Below are 15775 nucleotides of genomic sequence, written 5' to 3'. Positions count from 1 at the left end.
CTAAACCTCTTGCTGAACTGTGTGGGAACTGAACAAATCCATCATTAATTTGCCAGAGAATCGGGGCAATTATGTGGCTAAACTAATCATCCTGATCATGTTCATATCCCTTCCTGGTCACCACTGCCAGACTGTTGGCATGGTGATTGAAATGCGTCATTAAGTGAGATGGCTGGCCTGAAATTAAACTGTAAAGCTCCAGCGTGAAATAAAAAATAAGGCATCTGGGTGGGAAAGAAGAAAATATTTCTTGAGCAACTATGTCCTTCATTAGATCCCAGGATCCCCCATCGCTAAATTATTCTTTAACTGGTTCCTTCTCAGCCTCAGTTTCTTCATCTATAAAATAGGAGTGAATGTAAATTCACAGCATCTCCAATAAACTTGATGGTTATGAAAAATGTATAAACTATAAACTGATGTATATATATATATGTGCGTATGTATACATAAGTGTAAAACTCTGTGCCAGAAGATTAAAAGAGGTTCTCTCAAGATAGAAGGGTCAAAGGAAGGATTTATGGATAAAATAATAAAATACCTAGTTAAATTTGAATTTCAGGTAAATAATGAATAATATTTTAGGATATCTCAAGCAATATTTGAAATATATCTATACAAAAAAAATTCATTTTTAAATTTGAAAAATATAGGGTACGGTGAAAGTCGACTTGCAGTTATGAGTATGGGAAGCACAGGGTTTATTCTCATATTATTATTAATTCACTATTATATTATTTTCCACATGAACTGTAAACCTACTTTTGCTTCACCCTGTATTTTTCCTAATTCCATATTTTTAACATATTTTAATGGTTATGCTATTACAGTTGTCTCAGATTTCTCCACTTTGCCCCCCTCTACCCAGTACCCCCTATTCCCTCTGCCAATCCCTTGCCTTAGTTCATGTCCATGGGTCATGCATATAAGGTTCTTAGCTACTCCATTTCCTGTATCATTCTTAACCTCCCTGTCTATTCTGTACATACCAATTTGTGCTTCTTAATCCCTGCATCTTTCACTCCATTCTCCCCCTCCCCCTCCCCAATGATAACCCTCCAAATGATCTCCATATATATGATTCTTTTTCTGTTCTGCTTGATTAGTTTGTTTTTTAGATTTAATTGTTGATAGTTGTGAATTTACTGACATTTTAATGCTCGTAGTTTTTATCTCCTTTTTCTTAAATAAGTAAGTCCCTTTAACATTTCATATAATAATGGCTTGGTGATGATGAACTCCTTTAGCTTCACCTTGTCTGGGAATTACTTTATCTGGCCTTTGATTCTTCACCCTCTCCACTGTTGATTCCCTGTAAATTTTTCTTTAATTCACTTAGTGTAAACTTCATTCTGCCTGGGTCTTTTTTATGCTGTTGAAGTACCCAGTGGGTTTCTTGAGCATACTAATAACCAGTGTTTTGAACTCTGCATTTGATAGATTGCTTATCTCCATTTCATTTAGTTCTTTTTCTGGAGTTTTGTTCTGTTCTTCATTTGGGCCATATTTCTTTGTCTCCTTATTTTGGCAACCTCCCTGTGTTTGTTTCTGTGTATTAGGTAGAGCTTCTCTGACTAAGAGCTTCTTAGTAGCATGGCCTAATGTAGAAAAACGCACCGTAAGTTAGATGGGACAGAGCCTTAGGTAAACCTGTGCGAGGCAACCCATGTGAACCAGGCTAATGGAGTCTCAGATGTGGGTTGCCGCTCTGTGTGGGGAAGGGCTCATAAAAGTGACAATAGCTACTGCCTGGCCTCCGGAGTTTTGTCCAAGAGGAAGCTGTCTCCCAGCACTCACCCTGATGCCAGACATTTCAGTTTCTCACCATAGGCCACTGGTGCCTTCAAACTGCTGCCCCAGGGTTAGAGCCCAGAGGGAGTGAGTCTACATAAGGCCTAAGTCCGTCGTGGGCCCTTTAAGAGAAGACACCTTAGAATCCCACAGTTTCTTCCACTGTCCCAACCTCCACTGGTTTTTACAGCTAGAAGTGACGGGGATTTATCTTATTGGAACTGGAACCCTGGCCTGGGATCCCTCCTGAGATATCCCTCCTAATTTTTGTCTACCACACGTGGGTGTGAGACCTCCTATTCTGTGTCTCTGCATCTCCAGCCCTCCCACCCATCTGGATGAATGTGACTTCTTTAATTCCTCGGTTGTCGGACTTCCATACAGCTTGATTTTCTGACGATTCTGGGTGATAGTTGTTTTGTAGTTTAGTTGTAATTTTTGCTGTGGTTGTGTGAGGAGGCGAGTTGTGTTTACCTACTCCTCCATCTTGACCTGAAGCTAATTCTGTATTTTTATTTGCTGAATCTGGGTAACTCAGTAATAGACTTATCTGTGTTTTTTAAAGTTTCTGTAATATATAGCACCGGCAATGAGAAGAAACACAAGTTGGAATTTTTTAAAACTGCTTTGTTAGCAAGAAGCATACCAGTGATAAAGTGATGGGCTTATCCTCCTTTAATGAGAGAATTTCCTTATTCCACCCATGCTCAGTAGACCAGATGCAGCAGCCTCACCTGGGAGCGTGTTAGAGATGCAGATATCAGACCCCACCCAGACCTACTAAATCTGAATCTGCATCTTAACAAGATTCCCAGGAGATTTCAGCAGGAAGTTCTGCTCTAGAGACCTCATCTATTCAACTATTTTGCACTAGAGACCTTCAGCTATTTTGAAAGCTAACTTTCAAAAGTTAGCTTTCAAAATAGCTGTATCTTTTCACAGAGATAAAAACAATCCTCAACAAGAGTGGAAGGAGAATCTGAGACTGAGTTGAGCAACCTGACCTGAAGCCAGGAATGTCAGTGGGAGAGGGGAGAGGCCTCCCACGGACAGGAGCTGCAGGTCCTCCGTCTTGTCCTTCCACCCCCAGCTGCCAGGTGTGCAGGCTGCCCAGTCACTAGATGATGGTGGGAGGCACCAGACAAATGACCATGAACATGGTGCCCCTGGAGCTGTGCAGCTGAGTGGCCCTGTCCCAACTCTTAGAGAGGTGTGGAAACTCATAGGGAAGAGAGATGAAAAAGTAAAAGATGGTTTTTTGATGTTGTTTTAGGGGGTATGTGGTTTTTTATTGATTTATAATTTATTTTATTTTAGCAGGAGGGCTGATGGGCATTTCTTGGGCTTTATTCTTTTTTTTCACTTGAATCTGACAATGCTAGTGAACAATCAGTAAACAGGTGAGATCTACTCCAAATAAAATTATTAAAATCCTTTTAATGAATTCTAAATGTTAATATTTAATAAACAAACAAATTCGGTCAACTACCAAATGCCTTCAAATTATCTCACAATTTGTAACAGATTCTCCTTTGTACCAGCAACTCCAGACACACTTTGGAAACACAGAAGCCACATAAAAAAAGAAGCATGATGTCAAAGCTCCATCTTCTGAAGCACCCACGCTCATTTCGGTTGATGAGCCGAAAACACAGGACAAACACATGCAGGTAACCGTCATGTAGAGCACATGTGGTCATGTGGAGACCGTATCACCAGAGCACACCCACTTCAAAGGTCACTTCAACCCCATCCCTTCTTTTCCCCCATTATGCTGAGTAGGCATCAAAGCCGAGACCACTAGCTGAGTGTGTGCCATGGGCTTCGCCACTGCTGTTACTATTCACTTATTTCTTACTCATTTCTCTCGCTTGAATATAAATTCCATGAGAGTAAAAATTTCATCTGACTCATTCACGAGTATACTCCCAGGACCTAGACGATGCCCGGCACCCAGGAGGCACACAGCACACATTTGTGGAGGAAACGAATAGACTGTCTTGTAGCAACTAATAAACAGTATTCTCTTTGGTCACTGTATATTAACTTTATATTTTTTCATCCTTCCATCACAGACTTGGATTTTAGTTAAATATCTTGAATAAATTTTGCTTCCACTTCCACTAGATAATGCCTGGTTTCTTCTTGTAACTTGGAGAAGAAACTTTTATAATAACTCTGACACCATTTCAGACTCTAAGTAAATTGCTTCTTCCTATAACACATCTGCTTCTCACTTTCATTAGCTGCAGTAATATTCTAATCACCCTGTGCTGCAGTCTCAGAGAACAGAAGAGGGCAAGTTCCAGAAAACGGTTGTTCTTCTCTTCCTTACAGAAAAGCACTTGAGATCCACGGTGCTGTAAAATAAATTCTTAGTGGCACACACACAGAAACTCTAGCCTTCCTAAATGTTCTGCAAAGAGGCAAGGATATTTCTGGGAATGTGTGAGAAGGACCGCCAGTGCAATCTCATAGCACCCCCCGGCATGATTTCATAGACGGCACTTTCGAAAAATTGAAAATGGAACAGACTGTGAGAAGGTGGAAAGGTTTCTGGAGATACGGGATAAGTGACAGGAAATACATCAATCAACACATTTCATACTCAGGTAGGGTTCAAACAATTGGTGCTTACGCTCAGTTTCCCAATGAATTTTGAGCAACTCAATTAACCTCTTTCTGCCACATTCTCATCACTTATAAATTTGGGACAGCAATCTAGCCAGCAGAGATTGCACAGAGATTTGGAAATAAATGAGAGTAGACAGCAATATGTGTGATACCTAATGGTATTCTATTAACTATTGTGAAATCACAGGGCCACAAGGACTTAAGAGGTCAATCTGGTCCTTTCACTCAGGACCACAATTAAATCATTCCAGAGGGATTGGATTCTAATCCTTTTAAAAATGTCTGTATAAAGGAATTCCCAGAAAACACTGTTCTGTCTGTCTATTTATGTTGCCATAATTCTGCAGTCTTAGCACACTGTGCTGTGGTCCTTCAGTGACCATAATGGCATCCTGGGTGAGGACGTGGATATTAGAGTCCCCGTTGGACACTACTCTGCACTGGCTACATGACTTTGAGCAAATTATAGCCTTAGTGGCCTCAAGCCTCAGTTTCTTCTTTGATAGTTGTGCCACTGACCCCATAAGATTGGTACCAGGTCGAAGGGGATAAACAAGTATGGCACTTTCACAGTGTCTGGGTCGTGATGCGTGTGCCAACTCACCAGTAACATTGCTTTCTAGCTGAATAAATGGGGTCACTATAATTTTTACTTATAACACAATTTTTGAAATGTTAATCATTTCATTTTTAATATAGTACTCAAAACTGTAGAAAGACACTAACTATAAGGAGCAGCCTGGGAAGATTTCTTCATGATTTCTCCTGGGACCATCAGGGAAGACTGTGTGACGTGCCTTTGGAAGGCACTGGCTCTCTCAGGAGCAATAAGGATTCCCATATTTCACAAGTGCTTATAGAAACAGAGCCAGGGGAGTGTAAGAGACCACAGAGAATTTGGGCAATGGGTCATAACCAGGATGTCTGGGGAGTAGTGACTCTTCCCCAATTTTAGGTACCAATGTAAACCTCCTGAGACCCTGGTGCTTATCAGGGAGCAGGAAGCAACCCTCGCAGTGCTCCTTAACACCTGAGTATACATAGACTGAAGTTTATACCAAGTATGGAGACTCTACAATTTACCAAGCACTTTCATGCTCCTAACCTCCTTTGGCCCTGGCAAAAAGCCACTGTGAAAGAAAATTATCCCTGTTCTAACGCAGTGAATGCAAAGGCTCAGAGAGCTTAAATGTCTAGCCTGGGGTCTCTGTATTCCAATTTTGCATACTTCCCACTATGCTATATGACTCACTGCATCCAAAATCTTTTAACCTAACCTTCAAATCCAGCATTTTCCATGTGAGGATGTGTTCTTATTTGAAATAGAAGCCACTTTAATAAGTGGGCCTGGTAGGGTGCAAAATTTGCACCTGCAGCATGTTTAGAGTTATGTTGCAAAAATAAGAACTCAAAGCTATGCATAGAAAAAACCTCAGCTTTACAAGTATTACAGCAAAATGGTAAAGGCTATTAGATTTAGGTGGTAGGTGGTAGGCAGATTATCTTTCTATTTTTTCTACATTCAAAATTTCTTTAATGACATACGTTATGTTTATAATTGGAAATATGAGTAATGATTTTTTTCAGGTAGTTTGAGAGTCAAATAATTCACAGTAAGGCAGCTTCTTGTAGGAGCAGCGAAGGGCCTCCCTTACTTCCCAAGAAAAAAAAATATTGACAATTTATCTCCTCTTTTTCTCTTCAACCGCTCATAGATGATCCAGCTAGTAAGTCAAATTATTCAGAATGGCATCAATTTTCCATAGGTGATATGCCAAGGCAATTACAGGAATCACTTCTAATTTTGACAGAAGTCCAGATTTTGCCCTGAAGGAACCAATTCATATTCAGGGTCACAAATTAGAAGAAATAATAAATAGAATTCTACAATGAGCACTGAGTCTTTTGTAGCCACTCATACTAGTCTCTGAAAGAATTCCTGTCTGCAACTACTAAGCATGACTTTGGGGACCAAGAGGGGAAAAGGAAGTAGCTCTTTCAGATCACCTATTGTTCACAAAGGCAAGGAGGACATCAGCAGGGGCCCTCTGTGGCACGTCAGTCTTCTGCCTCGCCCTTCAGCACCCTGGAACCATTCTTATGTGAAAACCAAGATCTTTCTGGCTGCGGCTCCACCTCACAGGATCTCTCAAGAAAGTACCTAACGTTTTCTCAAATCACGCTCACTCACCTTCACACAGCCCGGTGCTCTCCAAGTAAAACTGGGCTCTACACTGGGGCAGACACTCGCCAGAGGTGACGTTTGCACCAGACAGCTGCTCGACTTGCAGGCTTTCCTCCGGCTTCTTACACAGGGTACACTGAGAGCGCTCTGGACCCACACAAGCCGAGCAAGAGGAATGACACGCTGCCCATAGGAATAAAATGCAGAAAGCATCCTGAGGATCACATACACATTGCAACCAATGGAAGTCTGTTATTAAATCAAAACCACCTAGAGAAGTTCACTAGACACATCCTTTCAGAATATTGTTTTTCTGGCAGGCTCTACAAAGCACAGGGTGATGATGATGATGATGATGATGATGATGATAATAATATTAATATCTGTGAGGGACAAATGAGGATGAGGTTAGCTAGTCATATCTTTCTGTAAGAGCTGGCTAACTTGGTCATTAAAAACCATCAAAAGAACAAACAAAACTCCTGCAAACTGGACAATATTGGCTTGGTTCTCCAGAGAAACACATTCCCCAAACGGTGATGTAACATTATGTCCTCAGTTTTCACTGAAGATCTTAAGAAGTGTTCACATAAAGGCCATTAGTGCATTTTTTGCAAAGATGCTCGTTGTGTTATTATCCTTTACGTTACTCATCACCCATGACATAGGGGTCCAGGCAACAAATTCCTTTTAGAATTTACGTGAGGAAAGGCTGCTTTTACAAGGAAGAGGCCTCTTTTGAGCAGCCACAAGAACTTCACAATCCATCACAGTTTATTTTACTAGTGAAAATCAAAGCCAAACAGAGTACTTGAGTTATCTCGGACCCACATTTTGATACAATGAACTTCCCTATTCTTTGAAAGACTCACTCAATTTTCCTTTTCATAATATTTATTGCAGCTGCCTGTTTTAAAAACATTCTTTCTGTAAGTACTCTTAAGCGCTTTCCTGAGGTGCTCCATGCATAAATAAATATAAGTTAATTCCACCTGAAGTGTTTGCTCCCAAAGTTCTAGTTTCAAAAGGCTGCAGCGACACCGCCGTCCCGAAGAGCCCAAAGCCTGTCTGGCAAACAGCTATTAAGATTTTCCATTTCACTCAGCCCAGAGGCACTGCTAGTGACTCTCAGTGTACTCAGCAGTATCATTAACAAAAAGAGGTTCTTCGGGGAAATACAACATGAAGACTAAGAAAGACATTAGCAATGCTAGAAGAATGGTAAGAGGAGAAAATAAGAGTGGTGTTAATGTAGGGTAAAGGAGACGACATTCCTCTGAAGGATGGCCAGAAAAATCATGAACTGTGGGTGGCTTCACGAATATTCAAACATGATTTTTTTATAGATTACCTCTTGGTAATGAAACAAAGCACAGGATGTACGTCTAGCCCTACAAGATATACTAGAGGAAAAGTTGAACTGGAAAGTAACGTAAATCTATGTCCTTATGATGGGAAATTCTCTTAAGAATAAGGTCAACACCAGTAATACCTTTGCAGACCCCACGGTCAGGGAAGAAGCCTTCTCCACAGTTGGGCAGACAGTGGCCTTGGCGCAGGGCGTGGGGGTGGATGCAGGCTGTGCAGTGAGAAGCTGTGGGTCCGGAGCAGCTGGCACATGAGTTATGACAAACTGAGGAAGAGAGCGAGAGATGAACACAAAGGGACCGAGGTGAGTGAAGAGCCCACTTCTTCGCTGGGCTCCTTATGTGCTAGGAAGCCCTCTCCTCTATTACCCTCAATCCTGCTTCAGCTCTCACAGCAAATAAAAAGAAAAGATGCGTTAGGAGGCGGTTCTCTCACCACAGCTGCCCACGTTGCCCAATTACCCATCTTGTATTCCACATTCTATCTCCTATTTACTAGCTATCCTTTAGTGTTTGTATTGTGTTTTATACACATCACTACTTTTAATCTTCACAGTTACACTATGAAGTAGGCATTATTAACCTCATTTTACAGATGAAGAAATTGAGATCTTGGGATGTTAAAAAATTTACCTAAGACCACAGAATTGATTAGTAGTAGGTCTGATTTTAGCCTTAGGTGTGTTTGGACCTAGAATTCTCCACCTGGATAAGGATGAGTGGAAAGTTTTGAGTGTCAGAAATAGTGGAATTTAGACTGTTTGGCCATTAATTTATCTACGCTCTTCACCAAGTCCGGGTGTCTCCAGGCCACATTTTGTCGGAATATGCACAGTGAGGGGTTGGACTAAATGCTCATTTAAGGTACTTTCAGCTTGGATATTCTGATACTCTAAGTAAAAATTACAATTAAGAATCTCACCACTACCTATGACAGTGCCAGACACACATATGCTCTCCTTTGGTGCTGGGTGGTAACAGTGGGCATGTCTGACTCTAAGGGACAGAGGGTACCATGGCCTGTCTAAAGGACAGAAGTGATATACTGAAAGATGGTTCCAGAGAACAATGGTCAAAAGTCAGGAGAGGGGAATATAGAAATAAAATAAGACCCGTGGGGGCAGAATGCTGAGGAAAAGGGATGAACGATGGGTGAGTAAAAAGGCTGGAAGACAAGGGGAGGTTGATGGGAAGAGACTGATGGACAGGTCTAAATATCCTGCACTAACAGGCGCCAGGTGGGATTGAGTGTGTGTGCACTCCTCGGAGAGGCGGTGCGGCCAAGGCGGCGGGAAGTGCCCGGAGTTGCTCACAAGGGAAGACACAAGTCAAGTACACCTAAACTGAAATTCATAACATCTCAAAGGGAATATTTCATTGTGTAGGTTGTATAAATCTGAAAGAAACAATACATAAATAACAGGTAAAGCCAAATTTTCAATATGGACTTCAGTTTTACACGCTATAAAACTTAGTTTACTTTTTCTTGTATTTTTGTGATGTGGTGCAGTTGCGAATATGCAGGGATAGGCAAACTGAGTTGTCAGTATGTGAAACAGAGTTTATTCTTATATTATTATTTAGTTATTTATTTACTAGTGTGTTATTCACTATTATTATTAACCTACTTTCGCCCACCCCTGTATGTGTTTGTAAGTACCATCTAAGGAATGATCCTGTCATATCTATAACCTAAGTTAGTGATGGTTTACAAGTACACAAGAACTCTGTGAACGTCTTAAAGATGCTCTTGGCATTTCAAAAGGACCAAATGATCCCTAATGATGATTGATATATAAGCCCTTTATTTCATCACTCTAGTCCCCTCCCCCAGGATCCACCCATGTCTCCCAGTCTCACACCAAATAACATGTAGGTTCTCTAACGAAAAAGCTATTCCTTTTGACAATTTTCCACCATACACGCAAATTCCCAAGTGAGCAGCATGCAGATATCCATACAGGTGATGACGATGACGGTGATGGCCCAAGTCTTACCTTTGCACCTGCCAGTGGCATCAGTGTAGTATCCACCAGGACATGCAGAAATGCACTCGCCATCATGCAACACTGCCTTCTCAGCACAGGAAAGACATCTGGGACTATTGGGGCCACAACTTTTACAGGATGGGTCACAAGCTAAGGAAGAGGAAAATCCATTGGGGAAAGTCAATAGTGAGCCAAGGGAGCAGAGAAGTCTATTTTTTACGATGTCCACAGTTGGTATCGACATAGTAATCTCATCCTCTGGCTGCTCAGCTGAGGATTCCAATATTTGAAAGGACTGCATTTTCTGTTTTCACAGTTGAAGAAACAAAGAATTATTTATTGCACTAAGCACTACAAATGCTCTGAGGCATCCCCCACCCTCAACCCAGCATATCCAATTGAATATGGGATTTAAAGATAAATGGCCTTGGAGGAAGAGTTGCCAGATTTAGCAAATAAAAATACCAGATTTCCAGTTAAATTTGAATTTCAGATAAATAATGCATAATCAATTAATTTTGTCCCAAACATTTCATCCTTTATCTGGCAGCCCTAGTTGGAACGAGAATTCAGAAACTCAGAGTTCTACTATGCAAGTTCATGCTACAAAAATGTTAACTTGTTGAATGTCCCCAATCTTCCAGTGTCTACTTACTCTCTTTTTCATTTATTTAGCCCCCAAAACATTTCTTATGCTCTGTTTCAGGTGATAGTGACACAAACATCAAATCACCCTGATCTTTGCTTTAAGAGCCTTATGAGTCTGATAAAGGAATACAGACATATGCGATAAGAAAAATACTACAAGGAAAATTCCAAACAAATGTGTGTGATATAGAAGAGATGAAAGGTCAAGAAAGAATTCATTTAAGAGTAACCCTTAAATGCTGTTTTGGGAAGTGAGTCAGAACATGCTTAGCTAATGGGAATAGACTCCTGATCTAAGCTGCAAGGCAAGGAAAGGTCCAGGGCCTGGCAAAAGCTTGGGCTCTCCAGGGACAAGGCAGCTCCATTCAGCTGGAATGGTGGCAGAACAGAACATATTAACCTGTATGCCAGACTCTACAGTCTAGATTCTCGTTGGGTGAAAGGAAGGCAGTGGGAGCCCCTGCCAAGTTTTAATCACAACAGAAACATCACCACATTGGATATAAGAAAGATTCCTTTGGCTTCCATTTGGAAGGAAGTTTGGAGAGGCAAAGGAGGAGAGTTGGCAGTCTAGCTGGAAGACTCCGGCAAAGCTCACAGGACAAGATGGTCAGGGGCTGAATCCGGCTTGTAGAGGAGACGATCGATGTGAGACCTGTGTAGGAGTAAGTGTCTTGGATGGATTCCAGGGGTCTGCCTTGGGGGATGAGTGATGCCACTCAGAGAATGAAAGAGAGTAGGTGTGGGGGAGTCTCCTGGGCTCTGTTTGGGATAGGTGCAGTCCAGTAAACTGACCTAGTTACTGCTCTGGAGTTCAGGGGAGAGGCCTGGGGGTCATCACATATAGGTGGTTGTTGAAAGTAAAAATAGTTTCTTTATTCAGGAAAAGCATGAAAAATAAGACAGAAGAGGTCAAGGATCTGAGAGCACCAACATTTGATTGAAAAAAAGAAACAACTAGCAAATGTGACCAAGAAATAATACAAAGGTAGAAAACAAAACTGCAGTGTGATGGCTGAGAAGCCAAGGGAGGAAAGAGTTTCAAGAAGGGAGTCATTACAAGTGCAGAAAGGACAGCTAAAGTCTGACCATGGCTCACTGCACCTAGAAATTGAGATGTCGGCAGGCTGTGCCACAGCCGTTCAAGTGGGGTCATTAGAATGAAAGTAAAGGTCACGATTATTGACTGCTCCTTAAAAGGCTCCTGGCGGCGAACAGTTGGGGAAAGAGAAATAATTAAAAGAGTAAGAGAATATTTTGTTTCTCCAATACTGTAAAAGCTCAAGGCAAGAAGAGTTTAAATAATTATGCAAAGAATACTTAGGAGGAAAGGGGAGTGTACATTCAAAAGTACAGAAGGAGAGATTGGCCTTGGACAGACCAGAGGAAGGCCTCCTATTCTGAGTGGAAGGAGGGAGGTGGGGTGAACGCTGCTGCGGGGAAGTCTGTGCAGGTAAGTCTACTCAGTGCTCACTGGCTAAATGCTTTAACACCAAGCCAAACAAACCTTCTCACTATCAGAAAGTCAGTGCTGAGATCTGTTCTGTCTATTCCCTTAATCTACCTATACCACACTACCTTCTGAAAAACACTTCAAGAACCTGGGGAGAACAATGCAGGTGACAGGGCCACATGTTCCATCCTGCATCCTAGAGGATTCACATCTCTCTAGAAGCAAACACGTAAGGCAAGATGATGTTCAGTAAATGGTCCGTGGCAATGATCTTTATATAAGAGAAAAAGAAAATCACCCCCTCAACTCATAACTGGAACAAAGAAGCAAATATAAATCTGAAAAGCACCTTTCCTCGCACCTTCCATTAAAAACTTCCAAAGTTTGCCATTCTAGAACTGACATCTCTACAGAACTGAACGATCTTTAAGCTAAGAGGGTATCCCAGAAATAAAGAAATTTCTTAAAGTTTAGAATTGACCAACAATAAAAAATGTTAAAAGTCCAACATTTTAAGACATACCTAATGCAATACTTAGAGTTTAAGTTGTAAATGTAAATAAAATTATTAGGAAGATATCATTTTTTTCTTAAACTAGTCTGTAACTTCGATGCAGTAGCAATAAAAACTCCAGTTGTATTTCATTAGGAACTGAATAAACATTCTAAAGTCTATGAATAATTAAGGCAACTTTAAAAATAAAAAGGAAGGAAAGGGAAAATATTACCCAGTCAGATATTAAGACATACTGCAAAGCTATAGAAATTAATGAAAACATAAAACAAAACAATGTGAGAGGGAACAAGAACAGAAATTTAGATTACTGGAATACCTCAGAGACAGACCTATGTGCATGCAGAAATTTAATAGAGCGATACAATAAAGATCAACAAAGAAGGTTAGATCGGATTACTAGATGACTTGGGAAAACTGCGTCATGAAATGAAGAAAAATAAAACTGGATCCACACTTTAAGCCACATCCGTACGTGGGCTGCAGATGGTTCAACAACCGAAGTTAAGATAAAATGGTCTCATTAATAGAAGAAAATGTAGACTAATTTCTTTGTGAACTTGAGCAGAAAAAGATAATTCAAGTTCAAAATGAGCAGAAGTTCTTTGAATTCAAAATCGAAATTTTAAAGTGAAAAATGATGTATTAAAAATTTCAGGGGAAAACAGGACGGGTTTACAGCAACAAGTATAAAGGACACATGGACAAAAACTAGGGGGCGTGGAAATGGGAGGGCGCAGGGAGGGTTGGATGGGGGGCTATGATGGGCTGCGACTGGATAGGAGTAAAAGACAGAAAACTGTACTTGAACAACAATTAAAATTAAAAAAATGAAAAAGAGTCTGTTCAACTCGGGTATCATAATAAAATTCCAAAGGAAACATTTGCATATTTGAGATTGACAAGAGTTAATACCTATAATAGACAAGGGACTCCATAAAATCAACAATCAGAAGACAGCAAGGCCCATAAAAAATGGGGGGAAAAACACATTAAAAAGCAATTTATAGAAGAGGAAATACAGAAGTTTACAAGAAGTTGAAGATATTTTCAAACTCAGTAAGAAGAAGAATGCAAATTAAAATTGGATGTTCCTGTATACCTATTGACCGGAGAAAAACTTAAAGCTTGATAATGCCAAATGGTGGCAAGGATGTAGAAATGAGAGAGCCCTCATGTTTCAGAGCGTTGATGTTGGGAAGCAACCTCACACTACTTAGCAAATAGAGAATGTGCAAAGTCAAGAAACCAACAATTCTGCTCCTAGGTTATCCATCCCCGGGGACTTCCCACATGGTTCACAAAGGTTCAAGTTCAAGGCTCTTCACTCCTGCTCTCTAGTAACAGCACACAGATAGAAGGAGGAACTCAGGGAGTCTGTCGCTGGAAGAGTGGATGCACGAGCTACATGAATGGAGGCCAGGGAGGACTATGCAGCAGCAAGAAGCAAAGGGCTAGATTATACAGCAACACGGATGAACCTTAAAAACATAATGCTGAGGGAAAAAAGAAGAGAACAATGTGACTTCAATAACATGATATAATTAAACACACATAATACAGAGTTGTCCTAGTTGGGGTGCCAAACCCCCCATGCAGTTGAAAATCACATATAATTTCTGACTCCCTAAAAACTTAACTACCCTCAGTATTTGTGGCAAGGTGGTCCCAGGACCCCCACAGATACCAAAATCACAGATGTTCAGGTTCCTTATATTCACTGGCATAGATCAATGTACACAGTAAGTTCCCTGCGTCTGCTGACTCCTACCCATGGACTGAAAACACTACAGTTATTTATTGAAAAAAAATCTGCATATATGTGGACCCACAAAGTTCAAATCCGTGTTGAGAGCCAGCTATACTCCAAATGACAATACCCACTTTATATCACCCCATAAAAACAAACAAATTTTTTTAAACATAAAATAGTTGCCAAGGTGAAGAAGGGAAATGAGTATAAAAGGAAAAAAAGGCAGAAGAAAGGAGAGAATGATTAACAGACATGAACAATTCTGAACTTGCTTTGACTTATGGTATTAGCTAGAGTTGGGAAAGTCTCCTCAATACCACAAGTACTTAAATGAGTAAAGAACGAGGCGGTTTTGTCCTTTGAATTTCCTCACTCTTTACATCTAATATTTGTAAAATTCAAAGCACGTACTGCAGATGAACTTGGTTACTGTAAATGCTTTCAACCAGGGCACACCACCATTTACAACAGGTTATTCTGGATTTTTTTCAGCACTTGACTTTGAGATTTCTGTAGATATGGGCCGCTTGGTTATAAATTATTAAACCAACACGAGCGGGTCTTTATCTTGAATAGCACTAATCTGAATTGGAAATGAGTCAACATTATCAGCATCAGACATCTTAACTAACATTCTGATACCAATCAATGACCTGGTTCACCCTTGTTTAGGAAGTATTATTTGAATATTTCTGCAGGTATTTGATAAACATTTAGAGAGCTCTAACAATTTTATGAAAAGTGTCAACTTCAGTCCTGTCTATCAAAAGGCATGTTGATCAATGACAGTGGTATCACCAAGTCTCGCATCAAGCCAAGCAATAAATAGATGGAGCAGGCATGCAGTAACTGCTTGATCAACTGATTGGCTGACTGTCAGCAATGGCTCCTCCTGTTGTTTGGAAGATTTCTTTCTGTCTATGGCCACACCACCCTGAACTTGCCCAATCTCATCTGGAAGGTTTCTTTCTGATGCTTTATTTCAAAATGTATATATAGAACCTCAGATGTACACTCTCTTCCTAACACACTGTTAAGCAGTCCTCTTTTATTAATTCTCCCAATCCCCTCTTTTTTCACTCCATCTCTGATATCTCAGGGATAGTCCTACCCCTCATCACCTCCAGGCTCACATTAACTGGCTCTCCTTTTAAATGCATGCTTCCCCAGCAAAAGTTCCTTTCTCGATCCAGATAATACTTCTCAGTAGCAGGTTAATGTCACAGCTCCTTGTCAGTGACAGTAGACAGCCTCTTTGGGGACATAAGGCGTAAATACCTTCAGGCCTTTGGATTAGCGCAAATTTGATATCTATCGACCTTTAAGAGAACGCATCTGGTGTAATTGAGCAGGAGAGTGATGCTGGCCGAAAAACGTGAAAATGCTCAGGCTAATGGTGGCCTGGCCTTTCCTTCTGGGTGCTCTCCCAAATCCACACACCA

The 15775-nt window shown here is 40.7% G+C and overlaps 1 protein-coding gene across 3 annotated transcripts in view; it reads right to left on the bottom strand.

The window, feature by feature from the left end:
- FRAS1 (Fraser extracellular matrix complex subunit 1) overlaps positions 1-15775 on the bottom strand; it is a 420604-nt gene that overhangs the window by 191786 nt on the left and 213043 nt on the right. For all 3 annotated transcript variants that reach the window (XM_037147065.2, XM_053655681.1, XM_053655680.1), the window contains 3 exons: positions 9975-10115; positions 8103-8243; positions 6617-6793 (listed from right to left, as the gene is read on the bottom strand). In XM_037147065.2, the coding sequence (XP_037002960.2) occupies positions 6617-6793; positions 8103-8243; positions 9975-10115 (459 nt within the window). The remainder of the gene's footprint in view (positions 1-6616; positions 6794-8102; positions 8244-9974; positions 10116-15775) is intronic.

This window comes from Artibeus jamaicensis, unplaced genomic scaffold, assembly GCF_021234435.1.
Source record: "Artibeus jamaicensis isolate MK-2021 breed Jamaican fruit bat unplaced genomic scaffold, CSHL_Jam_final scaffold_1031, whole genome shotgun sequence".
NCBI lineage: Eukaryota > Metazoa > Chordata > Mammalia > Chiroptera > Phyllostomidae > Artibeus > Artibeus jamaicensis.
Note: the sequence above shows the minus strand (reverse complement) of the source record. Positions and strands in the feature narration are given on the sequence as shown.